This window comes from Crinia signifera, chromosome 4 (genome assembly GCF_055691185.1).
Source record: "Crinia signifera chromosome 4, ASM5569118v1, whole genome shotgun sequence".
In the NCBI taxonomy this organism is placed as follows: Eukaryota; Metazoa; Chordata; class Amphibia; order Anura; family Myobatrachidae; genus Crinia; species Crinia signifera.
Window position 1 is genome coordinate 134,051,556 of NC_139220.1, and position 19,829 is coordinate 134,071,384.

The 19,829-nt window shown below is 45.2% G+C and overlaps 2 protein-coding genes across 2 annotated transcripts in view; both read right to left on the reverse strand.

Moving 5' to 3' along the window:
- PTPRB (protein tyrosine phosphatase receptor type B) overlaps positions 1 to 13,445 on the reverse strand; it is a 108,293-nt gene extending 94,848 nt beyond the window's left edge. The window contains exon 1 of the mRNA XM_083182540.1: positions 12,438 to 13,445. Within this exon, the coding sequence (XP_083038666.1) occupies positions 12,438 to 12,492 (55 nt within the window). The 5' untranslated portion in view covers positions 12,493 to 13,445. The remainder of the gene's footprint in view (positions 1 to 12,437) is intronic.
- Positions 13,446 to 15,399: 1,954 nt separating this feature from the next.
- PTPRR (protein tyrosine phosphatase receptor type R) overlaps positions 15,400 to 19,829 on the reverse strand; it is a 150,053-nt gene continuing 145,623 nt past the window's right edge. The window contains exons 13-14 of the mRNA XM_083182544.1: positions 17,096 to 17,209; positions 15,400 to 16,285 (exon numbers count right to left, since the gene is read on the reverse strand). Of these exons, the coding sequence (XP_083038670.1) occupies positions 16,192 to 16,285; positions 17,096 to 17,209 (208 nt within the window). The 3' untranslated portion in view covers positions 15,400 to 16,191. The remainder of the gene's footprint in view (positions 16,286 to 17,095; positions 17,210 to 19,829) is intronic.

Genomic DNA, 19,829 nt, shown 5'->3' on the forward strand with positions numbered 1-19,829 from the left:
CATGTTACTTGAGCTCATCATGTTAGGGATAAAAGTGTGTGCCAGAGACAGAGCAACAGCAGGATTCTTTACTGAGAGTTCTGAATATGATACCTTGTATTTTTATATTTTTTGCATCCAGTATGCATTAGTCATCCATTTGACCTTCGTCTATTGAAATATTTTTTTTCTAAATAACTACACATTTTATTTACTGTATCTGTGATACGAACCCTATTTACAAGTATTTGTATCACATGCAAACATACCTCAAGATCTATCTATGCTGAAATAAATACATGTCACAGAACAACAGCTCACAGCTGCAATACTCAACTGGCTACTAGCCCTTAATCTAGGTTGATATATTTGATTCAATTATGTGGACAAGGAGGAACTACTGGTGTTGCATTGCACTGGGGACCAAGGCAATGAGATAGCCAGCATCAGTAGTAGTAATAAATATGCATGACTAATTCTAGTACGCCATCTGTGCAGTCACTGTGGGCCGTAATAACGGAGGCAGTATGGCTGGAGGAGAGGATCAGAGTCCCTTCCTCTTCTGCTCTCCTTTCACCCAGGGCTGACTAGAGGTGGTCTGGGCAAAAAGACCACACATTGGCATTACATTGCTGCTGATGCTGCTCATATTACAATATTACATGCAGTACTTGATATCCTTACTTGAAACTGGCAAGAAGATAAGCTAAAAAAAAGGATCACTGGAAAACGTCATCATCACCAAGAAATGCATTAAAAAGAAAATCCAAATTTGAGGGTTTTATAATGGCAGACTGAGTACCTTTGCGTGAAATGGACAGAAGAAAGAGGCCAGAGTTAAAAGAAAAATGGTTTCATCCTCCATCAGGATAATGCACCAGAACAGCTCTCTGTGAAGCTGTGTTTGGCTGACACTACAGTGCTAAAACACCATCCATACTTGCAAGACCACGGTGCTACTTTCTTTTCTACCAAAGTTAGATCTGTATTTGGGAACCCATTTTGCATCAGTTACTGAGGTAAAAATGAAAACAAGGGAATTGTTGACATATTGTTGCTGACCAATAATGAGCTACAGCATGGCTTTGACCAATGGAAAATAAGAAGGCAGCTGTATGTGGATGCAGAAAGGGGAGTGTATCATAGGGAAAAGGAGTTAAAATGTTCTTAATTTAACTAAATATAATATATAACATCAGATTTGATATTTAATAGTCACAACTCATATTTTTCACTGCTACTTTTTATGTAGGGTGACAATATTTACTATTCTACAATTGCCTGGAATTATAACATCTGAAATTGTCGTTCCGGGTTTTCTCATCCCAGTGCTGAGCCAATAGCCGCACACTATACATTTCTTCATTTTCAGAAGACGTTGGGGGGGATGCACTAACTTTTACTGCCGCTGGCGACCGCATCCATAATAATCACATATTCACTAACATATACGATTATTAACGCAAAGGACAGCTCTTGCGATATGAGTTGTCCTTTGTGATGCAGCTCCATTGTGGACTTTGGGTTTAAGACCCAGGAGTCCATCTGTGCATGTGCATGAGTGATGGTGCCGGCCAGTGATCAATTAGCACTGCAGGCTGTCTGGTGCTCCAATGTGTATTGTCCTACTCCTGCTGTCAGCAGCGCCAGCCTCGGCTTTAGGTACATGGCCGCCAGTACTGATAACTGGTAAGGGTGGTGGGGAGACGCAGGTGTGCACTATGCCCTAGCCAGGAAAGGGTGGAAGACACTGAGCCCCGGTGGGTGGAAGAGGGGAGAAGACCAGCGCCACTATGTCTCAGCAGGGAGCTGGAGGAAGAAGTCGGCGCTGCTCAGCACCGGCTTGTGGGAGAGGGGAGAAGATGCCAGTTCCACTATGGTGAGGGGGGAAGACACCGGCTCCACTATGTTCCGGCAGTTAGATGGTGTGTTGCTAATTCCACTGATGCAGTGGAGGACGGAGGACTGCAGAGGATGTGGCTACTAGCCAGAAGAACTGGGGAAGGCCTTCTCTCTAAGTGCAGAGCTGCATCAAGTATGCAGGTCAGTGCTCTCATTACAGTGGATGCTTTTAAAGATTCATGAGCCCACTGCTGGTGACCAGTGTTCCCTCTAAGCTGTGCTCGCGTGCGCACGCACACAACTCGACGAGTGTGCGCATAGACATTACAACAGAGCGCACAAAGCAGCAGTGGTCCCTTTTTGCAGTTGTGGACTCAATTAATATGTGTTTCACCCATTAACTACAGATGGAGCCACTGTCATCTATCCCTATAATAGGATTAAGTGAGTAATTGGATTACTCTGCTAATCCCATACTGTATTGTTCTATGTATTGTATTGCAGCTGAGAATAATAGAATAGCCATGGCTAGCCATGCTGAGCCATGGCCTAAGGAAGATAGATGAGATGGGCTCCTACTGTACATTGTGTGCTGTGTTTTGAATGATTAAATGTTTAATATCATTTTGAAGTAAAGTTAACACAAATGCTGAACGTCATTTTCCAGTTATATATAAGTGACGCACAAAAATTTTACTTTCCTTCCAAAGTTGCACAGCCAAAATCTTTTGCCGCACAAAGCCTTCGTAAAATTAGAGGTAACATTGCTGGTGACCCCCATCCATGTGTCTCATGCTACTAGCCAAGTGTCCCCTCCTCACACCCTTATCTCACTCCACTCTTCCCATTGGGCCTGGTGCCCACCACTCACAAAGTGTCTCCCACCATCTCACTGACTCCTATCCCAATGTCTACCTCTCTAGTTTCTCCCCTTGCTTAACCAGTCCACTGCCCCATCTAACTGCTTCTCAGCAAGAATTCCCTCCAGCCAGTCCAATCACAGTGCCCCCCATTTAGCCCAGTGTATCCCCTCTCCAGCCTAGTGTTTCCTCCTCTCCCACCATCTCACTGCTCCCTTCTCATCCAGCCCAGTGCCCCATTTACTGTATATGACCCACTGCCTCTCCCAGTCACCCACTCACTCATTACTTTCCGCCACCCACTACCTTTCCCTATAACTTACTCCATCTCTTACTCCATATCACCCTGATGTCACCCATCGCCTTTCCCTGGAATCACTATCTGCCCCTCTGTGTCTTTTTCTACCACTCTATCTCCCACTATCTCTCCCATCATCCTCTACATCACCCACAACCTTTCCCTGTCACCCATTGCCTCTCCCTGTCACGCCACAGCCTCTCCATCTCCCACTATCTCGGCAAATCACCTCTCATTCCCATACTCTCTTCTTCTCAGGTTGGCATGCGTTGGAGAAGTGATGAAAATATGGCAAAGCTCATGAATATGGCATTCACATTGAGGCCACACACAGTTATTCTGATTTCCCCCTACTTTCCTTGTCATAGTGCCCCCCTGTCATTTTATTCTGGATTCGCCCCTGCCTAACAGCTGTCCCCGGGGTGGGTGGCTGGCACCGCGCACAGCACCGGGCTGTATCTGGGGGATGAGAACACATGCCTATGTATTTTATGGGGATACATATGATAGCCTGGCTGTGGTGATACCAGCAGACAAAAGGCTGACCCCTGAATCCCGTCAGGGGCTCTGTATTACCCTAACCCTCCCTTGCAACAGCATAACCAGAATCCCCCCCCCCCACGTGCAGTCTGACCCAATAACTCACTGCAAGTGCCTAAACCTCGCCAGAGATGGAACAATCATTGGTGCTGCAGGAGCATTGCATCGGTGCCACCGTGGACTGAGGCTGCCCAGACCAGCAGCTTGTACCCCTGTCACCCACTGATGTGAGGCCCAAATTACACTTTTGCCCACCACTCGCAGCCTGTGGTGTCCTGGTATTATACTCCAATATATGTATATACTCCTGTTGATATAATCAACTCCAGGCCTAATCTTTTTTTTATTAATAAATATTTTTTAATGAAAAACCTCCATTTAGTTATGCGCTGTTACTTATGGGCCAGTGCTCTGGACTTGCCCACAGGCTAAAAGTTGCCAGCCAGCCCCTGGCGCCGGCCATGTGGTATGCTGGGAAGGATCCATGGTGATTACATCCACGGCCGTAACTCGGCGGAGGGGCTTTAGTGCATACAGAAATGCAGTAAAAAAAAATAAAAAAAACTGGGCATCCCGCCCTTTGCATTTTCAGAAAATGTATTTTTAGATTGCTTTTTTAGTTTTGCAGTTTCTTTGTCTGGTGACCACTACTGAGATGTAGGGTGAGATTCTATGCTATGCGCTAAATGCGCATGTTTTATTTGCGCACCACATCGCCGCAAATCGCCAATTTTAAAATCGCATTTTTCAGTCAAAATGCGCATATTTAATGTGATGCGCATTGGAGGCTGAAAAGTGCGAAGAGGGGCGATTTGCAGCGAAGTGGTGCGCTGTATTTAGTCCTGAAAATGTGCGATTTTCATGTCTGAAAATCGCACATTTGCAGGACAGCGCAAAGTTGTAAAAAAAAAACCGAGCGCGGGGTCCCCCGCCCGAGTATAACCAGCCCCGGGCTCACTGAGCCGGTGCTGGTGACATAAAATCAGGGTCCCCGACAAATAGGGGTCCCCTTGATTTTATGAAACCAGCACCAGACTCAAGGTCCGGCGCTGGTTCCCAAAATACGGGGGACAAAGTGACTAGGGGTCCCCCGTATTTTAAGAACCAGCACCGGACACAACCAGCCAGCAGGGTAATGCCACAGCCGGGGGAAACTTATTATATAAGCTCCCGCGGCCAAAGCATTAACCCCCTGGCTGGTCAGCATGGGCAGGGGTCCTGGGGAAGTGGGGACCCCCCCAATGAACTGGTCCCCCCCCTCCAGGACTTACCAGCCCATGCTGATAGTCCGGGGCTGTCCCCGATGCCCCTGGCCGGTGGGCATCGGGCTGATGATTTGTGTAAAAAAAAGAATTAAAACTATTGTTTTACACTGGCGAACTATGAGTCCCAGCAAGCCTACCCCGCATGCTGGAACTTGGGGAACCACAAGTCCCAGCATGTGGGGCATTAAAGGGCCCGCTGGCACTTGTAGTTCTGCAGTGAAAAAAATAGTGCACAAAATCACACTGACACCCTGTAAAATAAAACTTTAATACACACAAAACACACACACACTGATACTTACCTACCTTGAGCCCGTAGGTCGGTCCCTGGATCCTGGGTCCGTACTCCGGGGTTCCAGGGCAGAAGAGTCCGGTTCCGGGGCCTTGGTCCTGGTTCCGGGGCTGGTCCTGGGGTTCCGGGGCTCCTGGGCTGCAGAATCCGGGGTCCGGGATCCGAGGTAGTCCAGAGGGGTACCTAAGGAAGCAAATCCAACTTACCTGGTCCCAGGCGGCGACCTCGGACTCCTCACCGGTGACTGCGCTTCTCCCATCTGCTACCCGGCTTGCAGGACTTTGACCGGCGCTGAGATGTTTCCTCCTCGGCGTCTGTGGACAGAATGATTTCTTGGCCCATCAGGAGCCGAGAAAGTCGGCTCCTGATTGGCCAGAAATCATTCTAACTAGAGACGCCGAGGAGGAAACATCTCTGCCCTAGATGCGCTGAGATGTTACTTCCTCTGCGTCTGTATTCAGAATGATTTCTGGCCAATCAGTAGCCGACTTTCTCGGCTCCTGATTGGCCAAGAAATCATTCTGTCCAGAGACGCCGAGGAGGAAACATCTCAGCGCCGGTCAAAGTCCTGCAAGCCGGGTAGCAGATGGGAGAAGCGCAGTCACCGGTGAGGAGTCCGAGGTCGCCGCCGGGGACCAGGTAAGTTGGATTTGCTTCCTTAGGTACCCCTCTGGACTACCTCGGATCCCGGACCCCAGATTCTGCAGGCCAGGAGCCCCGGAACCCCAGGACCAGCCCCGGAACCAGGACCAAGGCCCCGGAACCGGACTCTTCTGCCCTGGAGCCCCGGAGGACGGACCCAGGATCCAGGGACCGACCTACGGGCTCAAGGTAGGTAAGTATCAGTGTGTGTGTGTTTTGTGTGTATTAAAGTTTTATTTTACAGGGTGTCAGTGTGATTTTGTGCACTATTTTTTTCACTGCAGAACTACAAGTGCCAGCGGGCCCTTTAATGCCCCGCATGCTGGGACTTGGGGTTCCCCAAGTCCCAGCATGCGGGGTAGGCTTGCTGGGACTCATAGTTCGCCAGTGTAAAACAATAGTTTTAATTCTTTTTTTTACACAAATCATCAGCCCGATGCCCACCGGCCAGGGGCATCGGGGACAGCCCCGGACTATCAGCATGGGCTGGTAAGTCCTGGAGGGGGGGGACCCCTTCATTGGGGGGGTCCCCACTTCCCCAGGACCCCTGCCCATGCTGACCAGCCAGGGGGTTAATGCTTTGGCCGCGGGAGCTTATATAATAAGTTTCCCCCGGCTGTGGCATTACCCTGCTGGCTGGTTGTGTCCGGTGCTGGTTCTTAAAATACGGGGGACCCCTAGTCACTTTGTCCCCCGTAATTTTGGGAACCAGCGCCGGACCTTGAGTCTGGTGCTGGTTTCATAAAATCAAGGGGACCCCTATTTGTCGGGGACCCTGATTTTATGTCACCAGCACCGGCTCAGTGAGCCCGGGGCTGGTTATACTCGGGCGGGGGACCCCGCGCTCGTTTTTTTTGTTTTTTAACCCTTTCTTTTATTTTTGACAGCAGAACCCTGCACAGAACATTGCGATCTGTGCAGGGTTTTGGCTAATTCGCCTAACAGACCCAGGTCTGAAATTAGTGCGATAATTAGTCACCTAAAAAATGCGATGTGCAAATGCGCATAGCATTAAATATGCGACTTGTATACTTTTGAATTGGAAAACATCTGGATGCGATAAAAATGTGAATTAATCTCGCATTTTTATTCAGCATACCTTAACGCACATAATATGCGATTTCAGTCCCTGAGCGCATTCCATTAAATAAACGATTCAATGGGAAAATGCGATATCGCCATTTTGTGGTCTAATTACCGCAAAAAAACGATAATCGCATCCCATAGAATGTCACCCCTAATGTCAGACGATTTTGGTCCGATTTTTTGAAATGCCTGATTTTTCTACAAGAATCTCACATTTTTCAGACTGGCAATGTAATAGCATCCCAGTTCACTAATAGTCTGATGCATTTGGCTCCAGATTAGAGCTATCAGTAAAAGGTCATTTCCAGATATTTTGGCAATGTTAAACATATAAGTTGGCTGATGCAATGGGAGACTAGTTTGAAAGGTGGACATAAACAGCTCTAAAAAGTTGGACAGAATTAGAGCTGGTTGCAGAGGCATAACTAGAACTTTGCGGGTCCCATAGCAAAATGTATTGGGGACCCCAACTCTGTTTATCTAGTGCCACACAAGATGTGTGGTTAGTGTTGCCTATCATTTTAACTCTGGCCAGCATCAACTTACTGCACTGTGAATATTTTTTCCCCGGTTATTCTTTATTAAAACTCTATGGATTCTGGGCAGTGACTGGCGGTTGATTGAGGAAGGTGGTCACCAGGACTGTGTGGGTCACTCACTTTGCTTCTGTCTGCCACATAGGGGAAATAGTCTTTCTCATCTCTATCTCTATATTATCTCATATTTAGGTTTCCTTCTTTCCTTCTCCCTCTCTCGCTCTGGTCTCTCTCATTCCTTCACATCTGTCTTTTATTTATCTCTCATTATTGATCTGTTTCACATATACTGTACTATCTCCTTTTATTTCTGCCACAAACACCTCTCATGCATACAGTACATACACCACCACACTTATACATACATACATACAAACATACATAAAAACATACACCGCCACCCTCATACATATTTTATAACCAGCACTCTGTATAGTTACACCACTGGCTGGTTGGTTTGGGCGAGTTCTATTTGGCAATGTTCAAAACCAACACAATTACAGCACATTGAAACAAATACAAATGTTTAAACTTACAGTATATGTATCCTTACAAATACAAAATATATCTAAGTAGCTCATGTACTAATCATACAGTATCTTGTTTTTATTTTTTCCCTGTTAAATGCATCTTCCAGTACAGTACATGCATCTGGATGTTAATTAGACACAATCAGCTTCTGCTGATTAAAATGATAAATAGCATGCCTACAGTATATTCTGTATGTAATTGTGACTGTAGCTGCATAAAAAAAGTGTTCTGCTACAACCAAACCATGTGACATTATTCGGTATGCAATTACACTGTATGTGCATACCAAATAAGGTTATGAAGGTGTGTCGCGCCCAGTGTTTTTTTTAATTCTGCCACTGCCACTGACCCCCCCCCCCCCCACCTCCAGAGCTTATTCACAGTGCTACGCTACCCCGCCACTCGCCTTCTTCCAGCACCCAATGTGGCATCACAGGGATGCGACATCAGGTGCTGGAAGAATGTACTTTAGGCACCATAAGATGCAATCGGATGCATACTTATGCACATTGCATACAACCACATATGTGTATAGGCACCATTAGACTTGGGTCTTGCTGGGCTCTACCCTTCCCCAAGCACATACAAAACCAAGGTTGGAGCTGTGTATTTGACAGGGTATACAGCATGTTTGAAATGGGTATTACTTTATATTTTACAATTTATATTCCCCATATTTGTGTCAATATTTATCTTTCTCCAAAACGGTGTTTATATTTTGTTGCTGAAACAGCATCAGAATGGTGTTTTGTCCCTTAATGATTCATCTAATACCCCTTTCACACCAGCCTAAATTCCCGGGTTGAGTCCGGAAACAACCCGGTACTAGCGCTGGTTTGAAAGGTTACCGGGACAAATTACTGGGCTAATTTGCCGGCAATCCAACCCTGCTAGGTAGCAGGGTTGTTCCTGGGTTCAACCCGGGGACCTGGCTGGTGTGAATGGGGTAGGGTATATTTACCCGGGTTGCCGGTCCTTGGTGTCCTGTCCGACCGGGAATTGACGCAGGCGGTGGGTGCAAATGACGGGACAGGCGGTGGATGATGATGATGCAGGTGGCAGTGAGGGCGCGGGAGAGCTGCGTCATCTTCATCCGCCGCCTGTCCCGTCATTTGCGCCACCGCCTGTGTGGATCCCCGGTCTGCACAGAGGACAAGCAACCGTGGTGAGTATTCTCACCACCTCCTGCCCACCTCCGCCGCCATCCTGCCGACTGGCCAACGCCATCCCGCCTCCTCCCCACCTCCTGCCGGCCTCCTTCCTGCCCCTTCACACACCAGAAAATGCAGAGACTTTTCTGGTGTGAATGGGTCCAAACCGGGGAATGTCCCTGCTTGCCCCGGGAACTGAATTCCCGGGTTTGTCCCTGCATTTCTGGTGTGAAAGGGGTATAAATGACATGAAAATGTACCAAAAATGTTAAGTCTACGATTGTATGGTCTTGTTGGTTGTAGGAAAATTAAACTATTCAATATGCTTTTTCTGTGAACGGACATTATATCAAGTTTCTAAGATCCTGATCATTATGTCATATGTAAAAATTGTTTGATGAAAACATTGTCAGGGAAAAGGAGATTTTATGAAAGCACTCACTTGAAATTTGCAAAAGATATCACACAATCACATTGCAGTATGTAGCCAATTTTTTTGGGCAATGTTAGACAATTATCCTTTATAAATCATTGTAAATATTATTGGACATCTTATGGGTAGGGATGACATTGCCCATCGATGAACTGATATCATCAATGGTTTATGACCAGATGGTTTCCTGCCATTGATAACACAGAGCTAAAAAAATTTTTTTACTCCAAGTCTCAGTAAATGGAGCCTAGTTTTGCCCCCTGACCCACACAAAGCCCTGTCTCCAGGTTCTGATTGGCCCGCAGCTCACTAAACACTAAAGCAGGGGTGACGATTAGTGGTTAAAACCACCAATGGTTCCTTTACAGATGGTTATACACCATCAAGGTTATTTATCAGTGGTACTATTGATGGTTACCATCATTGGATAACCCACAAATGGTCATCCCTACTTATGGGTCTACTTATCAATTGTTTAAGAGGCCTAATGCCTTCTTAATAGCTATTGCTGGCTACCACTGGCTACATGGTTACTTGCCCCAAAGCTTCATGTCCCATAATAGTGAATATAGGGAAAAAGACATGATATTTCATGGGGATAAATTGCAGTCTAATACATGTAGGAATGGGGTGGTACTAAGGTGAAATTAGGACGTGAAATGTTCACTGTTTACAGAATAGGTATTTCTGTGCTATTTGCAAAACTGCACACGTGGCATAATCAGGCTTGTATTGTTGTGTTTCCAATGAGTAACATGTATCATAGTCATGTGTGCTGGAATATATTAGGTGACAATTACATACATCTATTTATTTACATTATTTACGGTTTATAAATGACTCTTAGGATAACTTAAGCAACACACTCTACTTCACCTGTCCTACACCTGGGGGGGGGGATCGTTTGCTCGACAGTGTCTAGGTTGACAGTCAATAGGTCGACCACTATTGGTTGACATGGTCTACATGGGAAAAAGGGAAAAAGTGGACATGAGTTTTGGATTTTTTGATCGCAAATGTCCACACAGGCCCACATGGACACTGTAGGAGTTTACAGCATCCCCCTCGCATGGCCCGATGCGCTTGCCATGCTACGGGCACAGTGCCTTACTGCTATTATATCCTTCCTCTATGCCCACTGGGATGTTAAAGTATGAACAAGTCGGTTAAAAAAAAATCATGAACAACCCATGTTTACTCTTTTCCATCTCAACCTTTTCCATGCCTATCTTTTCCATGCCTTTTCCATGCCTAATGCATGTCAACCTGTTTCCATGTGCCGACCTTCTGCCTGTCGACCAATAGTTGTCAACCTTTTGACAATCTAGACACAGTGGACCTAATGACCGCATACCGCTCGCATTGCCGCCCACCCGCATTGCAGGGCGAATTCGCCCGCACGGCTGCGAATGGATGTTTTGCATAAACATCCATTCACAGCCTATAGGGCAACACCCACATCAGTCGATGGTCGCTGACTATCGAATGGTGTGGTGAGTACATGCAAAACTCTCAGGTGTCTTAGCTTAGCGTGTGTCCTATGCGAGGAGAGGGCGGGCAGCTGACATCCGGTGATGTCAACTGCCCACCTCAGGCACCCGCATCATCGGGGCATTAGCATGAGAACGGCCAGCATTTTCATGAGAACGCCCATGAAACACTGGGCATTCCCATGGGCCCATCCCCCGGCCCATCGCCCCACGTCCCATGCTCACACTATTGTGTGCGCGCACCGGGCAAACACTCTGTTCGCCGTGGCTGCTCGTAAAGAGCGCATGCACATGTCCAGAAATGCGCATGCCCAAAACAAAAACATTGCGCTCCCATGTGAATTCGTATGGGGGCACATGGACCAGCCTCAAGCTATCAAATACAGCAATCTCTGAAATGAAACTAAAATGTATTTATTTCTTTATGGGTCGTCTTCACTTTATATTTTTGTGTGTTCTTAGACATCCCAATATGTTTCTTTCTCTGCAGATTTGCATAAATTAACCAAAAAACTAAAAACATTTCTGATTAGGCAAAATATTGTTTCCATATACCATTTTAAAAGTGGTTGAATTATCATGAAACATGAAATAATATATCATTTTAGGTTATACATTGTCAGATACTGTAAGTCAGTGACCTTGTTATGATTAGCAAAATTAGATCTACAGTATATACAAAAACTCTTTTCAGATAGAATCAATTTATGTAACGTCATTTTAAAGGAAATCTACTATAGCTGCCACCGTTTTACTGTCACATATATTATTTAGAGACATCCAAAGAACTGACAATGGTCCCTATAATGTAATAGGACAGAGATATACTGTAATAATGTATTTTTTATACGTTATAAAAGAACAGCATTATCTAGAAATCCTCATAAAAAAGAATAATCCCATTGTGTGCACAGCTGCATTACCAAGCAACAGCTTATCTCCCAAGCCTCTCTCAGATATATTTATGTAGCACTTCTTGACTCTGCAAGGACAGACCTGACAATCTGCATACATCAAATGACAATCACTGGCATTTGGGGGGCTCAAAGACCAGCCATGGTGGGCTATAATGTCACAGGCCATTTTGTGCAGCACTCTGTCTCAGATACGTTATTGCTAATGATTACAAAACATTTCAATATTTCCAGTACAGATCAAAAATCACTTTACCTACTTTATATTACAAACTTTCAATGAAAATGTACAATGATAAAACACACATTCAAGCTCCTGCAGTCATTATATGTTGCTGAGGCCTGTTGCCGCACTGATTGACACAAACTATACCTCTACATCTGCATCATGCACATCTATAGCACAATATAAAGATTAGATGGAGCTTCTTGCTTTGGTTCCCTGTCAGCTTATCAAGCAGCTTTAATTACAAGATACTGATGTAGGGATGAGTCATTATATTTCCCCTTTCTAATGGCTTCTTCCCATTCTAGTCTTCTCATTAACACCAGTCTTCCCCATTCCATCCCTCACTTACCTGTTATCAGACAGCACAGGCAGCTAACCAGTAACGCACGCACAAGCACATCCATTTTCCATCTAGCAGTCACTCCATGCTTCTGTCCAACAACCTAGATAAGTGAAGCGAACACTAGGAAGGAAATGAGCCTTCACGGAGGGAAAAAGTCAGTGACGAGAACTTCCTTCTATTCAATTGTTTTGGGGACTCTAGTCCAGTTTACATGAGTCTTCAACATTGATTTAATATCTGTGTGTATGTTTGTGTCTGGACCTTCACAGAGGTCTCACAGCAGAGCAGTACAGACTGCAAAATAAGCATATTGCAATGACCCAGCAAGCTGCACCCCAAGGGATGCACTATAGTCTTCTATGGCTGTAAATCTGGGACAGGTTTGCTTGTGTTTGAACTTTAGCTAGAAGGGAAATGATTACCTGTCAGTAGATTTCTGCGGGCACTGTAATGTACATCTGGGTCTGATGCTTTGCAGTAACCTTTACTACTTAGGTTAAACTGTATAAATATAATGTAACTTTGAGACTCATCTCTGTAATCTAAATCACTAACTTACAGACATAGAACAGAACTGCAACCAGCTCTGTGAGGACAACTTCATATACAGTATTTGTCACGTTTATAATGCTAGATATAGAGATCATTTTAAGTTATATTAAAACAAATTTAGTAAGCCCTCTCTCATCTTTTTCTGTCACATAGCCATGATGGTACAGGGGTGGCCAAACCTGTCCTCAAGATCTACTAACAGTTCATGTTTTTCATCTATAGTAGGAATGAATGCAGCAGGTTTGAAAATGTGACAGTAAGTAATGACTACAGCTGTGCACCAGATAGGTGACTTGGAAAATGTGGATCGCTGGTAGATCTGGAGGACCGGTTTGGTCAGCCCTGGTATGGTATATCTAGCCTGGTGTCTCCGCATGTTGGCTAAGATCCACTGTCCGACTGTACTGTAATCTACACCTCAGTTATCTGCTGTGTCAGTATGTTGTTACCAGTTTAAACCAGGGTTGCCGACCCTCCCGGAATGTCCGTGAGACTCCCGGAATTCTGGGACATCTCACGGACTCCCGGAGGTCGGCCCCTTTCTCCCGCAGCTGCCGCTTTGCTCTTCCACAATGGCTACTGCGCATGCGCTAGTTAACATCACTGACGCCGCCAACGCAATATCATCACGTTGGGGCGTCGTCGCGGTTATCTAGCTGCTAGCGCATGCGCCGTAGCCATCGCGGAAGTGAAGGAAGCCGCAGCCGGGAGAAACTGAAAGAGGAAGGGATCCTCTTGCGTGCCTCTGTCTGTGTCTGTGTAAGTACAGTATACTCGCAGCACGGCTTCAGCACTCAGCCTCTCTCGAACGCACCCTCTTCATCCTCTGCTCTCCTCTGAGATCGGTTAGTGACTTTACACAGATGCAGCCAAATCATCTATCAGCTCCATGTTGCTTGTGCCTTCCCTATGCCACATCCTTCATCTACCTCCCAGCCAGTTCCATAGGTCATCATATACAGTACAAGCCTTTTATCTCCATGCTGGCACCTCCCCTTCAGATTCCTCTTTAAGTGCAGCATGTATATAACGGTACCATAATGACCTTGTTTTGGTTTACACAAAAAATACAGACAATGCAATTAATTATACAAACTGTGTTGTACATTTAAGAATGTGGCATATAATCCTTTTATCTGACATACTGTCATAATGCCCATGTGTGCCTCTACCCCTTCCCATGTTCTCCCCTCCTCATGTGTGCCAGTTCCTGCCATTTGTGCCCCTGATTGTGTGCCTTCATCCCTGCCCAAGTGTATGCTTACGTGTACTGCTTATCAAAATACTGTAGGGCCCACCCCCTTGCGTCACAAGGCCCGCCCCTTTCGGCACAAGGCCCGCCCCCTTGTGTCACAAGGCCCTCCCCCTGGCAACGCAAGGTCCGCCCCCTGGCAACGCAAGGTCCGCCCCCAGGCTTTTCATTTTCTCCCTGAAATGATTTTTCAAAAGTAGGCAACCCTGGTTTAAACTGGGCTATTTCCTGAGTGTCGCTCAGATAAAGGGTCCCATGCTGAGAAATACAGTATTTGAACTACAACTCCCTTGATTGCTGTGGTATTTGTCTTGAATCCATAAAAGCTCACCCTGCTGTATATACTGTAGCAAAAAGACCTGGTGCTGCAGTATGGTGCCTGTGACATATTGTGTAGGTAAAACACATTGTAGTTTTGCTATACATAGGGCAGTATGGATGGTGTAATGATTAGCACTACTGCTTCACAGCACTGAGGTCACAGGTTCGATTGTCACCAGGATGCTAATTGTGTGCCATAAACTTCTATATTTCTATGTTACACAGTCAGTTTTTATTTTCCTACAAATATCTTTTCATATTGTATTACTTACCGTATATCTAAGTGATGCAATATATCGCTTTAACCCTTTGACTGCTAAGGGAATTTGTCAAAATAGGTGTGAAAAATTACCAAGCAAACCTTTTTTTTTTAATTAACCCTTTGAGTGCCACAGTTGCTGGGAGAGATCCTCTAAATATCTGTTAAAATGCCAGCACCTCTCACAGCGACTGTTCTTTTTTGGGTGCAATATTTAACGAAACTTTAATGAATTAACTTGGCTGTATTTGCATTTATTATACAAAAAGAACAGTCGCTGTGACTGAGTGATGCTGAATTTTGAGGATCTCTCATCCAAACCTTGGCTCTCAAAGGGTTAAGGAAAAGACAATGAATTGAGTAATGTTGTTCTCCGAGTCCAGTTGTTCTGTCATCAGTCTGGGAGTAGCCTCAGGAATTAGTAAAGGTCATAAGTAAACAAAACATTTGAAACACTTATATACTGGCATAAGTAAGTCTATCTATCTATCTATCTATCTATCTATCTATCTATCTATCTATCTATCAATCTATCATCTATCTATCGCATCTAAAATCTTGCAAAAGGACAATGACACCAAATGTTTAGACTGTAGACAATAATTTTATTCCTTGCAGTTTTAATATACTGTATGCTATAAAGTTCTCAGGTAAAATAACTCACATGATTTACAAATACACTAAGTTTCGAAGAGGCGCAGCAAATAGTACAAGCCACAGTATACAGCAAATGCATATCAACTGAATAAAGTACATTGTGCTCCTTTTAAATATCCTGTTGGAAATTCACAATTGCTATTAGAACAAAACCACAAGTCCATATAAAATAGTCACTGCTCCTGAAACAGCTTAGAAAAGAAACAAAGAAATATTATTAATTAAAAATAAACATATTACTCGTAACACTAGCAGCAATAATCTTATGTGGGCAAGAAACAAATTCACCACATAGTAAGTAATAGCACTTAACAGAGTGACATTTCACAGTCCATTTACAAGACACACAGTTTGCAAACGTTTATTTGTTATACACTGAATAATCCTTACGTATCATCCACTGTGCCTGGAGCAGTAGTACATACTGTACATTCTGTCTGTTAGATAATCCTATTTCAAAAGTGTATCCACCTTTCCATTACATATGTAAATTCCATGTACATCCTCTATACTGCCCATTGCTTATTGCAGAAACCTGCATCACATGTACATTCAGTGACACATTACTGTCCATCTCATTGTGTCAAACGTTCCAAATCTTCCACGTTCCCTCTACATTCTTGCTTTCCAAGGAGCCTACTCCACTTCTTGAAGAAACTGCTGGTCGGTAATTGAATGAATTACCTAAAATCATCATTAGAAGTTTGAATCCCAGACGTTCACTGGACCATTTCTGCGGAAAGTCGGGTCTCATAAAGGCTCAGGGCATGGTGCACAAACTGGTATTGTTCACTTGTTTGAACCATTCCTCCCCTATGTAACGTAAGCAAAGACATGATTATACAAGCAGCATGCAAAAGATCCTAAAGTAGTGAGGACTATGGAGTATAAATATTCTAAGAAAAATACTAAGAAAATATTTATAACGTGTAAACATTATATTTGCATTATACATATCATTTTTGTTATTATAATATTTTTTTGTAGTCAATATATATGTTGTGGCCGGCAGCACAGTCCAAAATTCCAATAGGGAAGTCACACCCATTGCCAGTGAGTCAGTGTGGTATGGATGCTGGTGGCAGTTGCTGTGCCTCACCTATTTGAATGTTGAACTGTGCTGCATTACCGTAATGCTAGTAATTTAGGGGGATATTCTCTAAGCTAAAAATGGGCTTCTAACGCGACCCCCCCGCCACCCAGCTCCGACCCACCGCCGCCCCTCACGGGACACCACCCCCCCCCCCCCCTCACCTGTGAGCTGTGCTGCCTGGACCTGTGATCTTCTCCTCCCTGCACCGATCCTCTTCCGGGTGCAGGGAGGAGGAGAGCCAGCCCCCCCCCCCCCCCCCCCACAGTAGCAGCAGCCAGCATCCAGGTAAGGGAAGGAGGGGGGAGCCACCGGGTCGCTGTCCTTTGCCATAATTATCGCATATGTTACAACATATGCGATAATTATGAATGCGGTAGCCGGCGATAGGGGGTGGTAAGGGGGCGCCGATGTCAGAGCATCCCCCCCTAAGTCATTTAGAATTTTTGTGTTGTCCACATAACTGTGTTCACTTTACCGTATGCATAGTACAAGTATAACATTGATTGTGATCTTAATTTACAGACATTTACCTGTCCATTCTTAGCCGGCATACAATGCTTAATACATCTACAACTCCTTCTTCCTTCAACTGACAGCAGCCAATGGATGTAGCAATAAAACAGCCAGTTCTACCAATTCCAGCACTGAAACAGAACATGAAATTGTCTTGGGTTGGTATGCAAGAGTAAAATTAGGCAAAATAAATTCAAATACAGGACCAGATGTACTAAGCTTGAAAAGTGATAAAATGCAGAGTGATAATGCCCCAGCCAATCAGCTCCTACCTGTCATTTTTCAAACACTGCTTGTGACATGGCAGTTAGGAACTGATTGGATGGTGGTTTATCACTCTCCATTTAATCACTTTTTAGGGCTTAGTACATCTCTCACAGAGTATGCAAGCCATAGCTAGAATAACATTATATTAAATATTCCTGAGTAAAACTGGTATATTAGTCTGCCAATCAGCTATGTTTTAAAAATGACAGTTATGGGTTAATTAGCTGGTATGTTAGCACCTTCCACTTTATCTCTTCACCAGGTTTAATACATCTGCCTCTGAGTTGGAGAAGCTTGAAATGGTTTCTTAAAGGGAAGGGGAGCCAGTAAAGGGCTTGTAAGGGAGTGGAGGTGGACATGGTGCATTTGGTGAGGAAGATGAGCCTGGATGCAGCATTGAGCATAGATTGGAGTAGGAGGGGCATTTGGCAAGGTTGCCAGATAGTAGAAGATAACAGTAGTCCAGGTTAAAGAAGTAGCATATAAACTCTATTTCTTGATATTACCATGCAGTAATACTGTGGACCCATCCGATTGTGTTTCGTTGGATAGACAACAACTAGGTCAACAAGCATTAGGTTGACACCACTAGGTCGACATGACTGACGGTCGACATGGGGTTAGGTCAACCTAATGCTTGTGTCGACCTAATGACCCTGTTGACCTAACTCCATGTCAGCCTAAGCTAATGCTTGTAGACCTAGTGACCGCATCCCGACCCATCCTGTAATACATTTTGTATCTGAGCAGAATAAGTAGTAACAGCCCTTTTATTGCAAATGCAGAAACACGCTGTATATGTTTTATGTCACTGGAAACGTAAAGATAAATAATACACTAAGGTCATTTGTTTGTATATAGAGCATTTTAGTAAGCAATTAGTGATTTCACTTGCATGAAGTTGCTCACCTGATCACTAGGGCTGTGGCGCTGCTTGGGGAAAAGAGGCTGCAGAGTCTCTTTGGCCCTTATTCTGGTTGGTGCGGTCGAGCCGCATATGCGGCTCCGACCGCACCAGACGAATCCCCGCCCACCCTACGGATCACCACGGCCGTCCGTACACGGACGGCTGGCGATCCGCATAAAAATGGTGGAGGCTACGCCTCCACCATGGTGGGAGCTGCCCCCTGCATTCGATGGTCGTCGACCATCGAAGGCAGGTCCGCACGCCGCGGCAGCTCCCGCAAGCTGAGACCACACGGACAATCGTCCGTGTGGTAGCTTGTATGGGGGCTGAAAGCTGACATCCGGCGACGTCAGCTTTCCGCCCCCATGAGTTGCGTCATGCCCTCATTAGCATGCATACGCCCCGCGTTTGCATGGGAATGCCCATGAAACGCGGGGCGTATACATAGGGAAATGAGGGCATGAAGCCCCTCACTCCCCTATACGCCCCCTTTGCGGCGTAGTAACGTTATGTGCGGCGAATTCGCCTGCACATGCGCAGATTGACCTCTGCGCATGTGCAGACGGAAAACATCGGCGGTACGGCCGCACGCGGGCCGTACCGCACCAACCAGAATAAGGGCCTTTGAGAGAAAACCTACATACAGGTGTGCTATACTTGTTTGGGTGCCGGACAGTTTCCCGACAGTCGGGATCCCGACAGTCATTACCCTGTTGGGATCCCGACAGTCAAAACCCCGACACTCAGGGTCCCGACGGCCACCGGCTATTCTCCCTCGTGGGGGTCCACGACCCCCATAGAGGGAGAATAGAATAGGTGCCCGCAGCGGGGCGAGCGCAGCAAGCCCGCAAGGGGCTTTGTTGCGCTCGCCCCCCTGTCTGAGTCCGGCCAGTCGGGATCCCGATGTCAGGCTAATGACTGTCGGGATCCCGACTGTCGGGACCATATACCACACCCACTTGTTTATACTTCTGGTTTTGTAGTATTAGTCAGAACTTAGTGACCTACAGTATGTTTTGTAAGTGCTGGCAAGATGTAATAAGACTGGTTGAGGTCAGCTGCACCAGAAACCTTGGACTTGTGTGATCTCACCCCTGCAGTGCATACCATCTACCCCTGTAGTTCGTACATGTTCACCTAACCCTGTTACTCTATAATGGCACATGGACACAAAGAGACTGCCCTGACAACTATTTGCTACCAAACTATGCATACATATTGTATAGAGGTGCTGTATATGGATGAATATACACAATTATTTCCTTACAGTAATCCAGGAGTATTTTCAGATGACTTTTGTCCATCTCTGCAATGGCCCCACTGTGGGTGTTACTTGTAGTAACATCTGAGCATTAGTTAAATGTACATGAAGCATGTGTTGTGGTTGGGTGTATATGAGGAAAGTGGAAGAAGGTTATTATCCATAGACACTTATCTGCTAATAAGGTCACATACATTCTGTCTCTTAGCTTAGTTTTCTTATATTTATATGAATAATGAATTTATCAATATTAATATGCAGCATTGCTGCCTTAGGCTTATACACAAGTATATATCCTTCACATCTGTAAGATAGG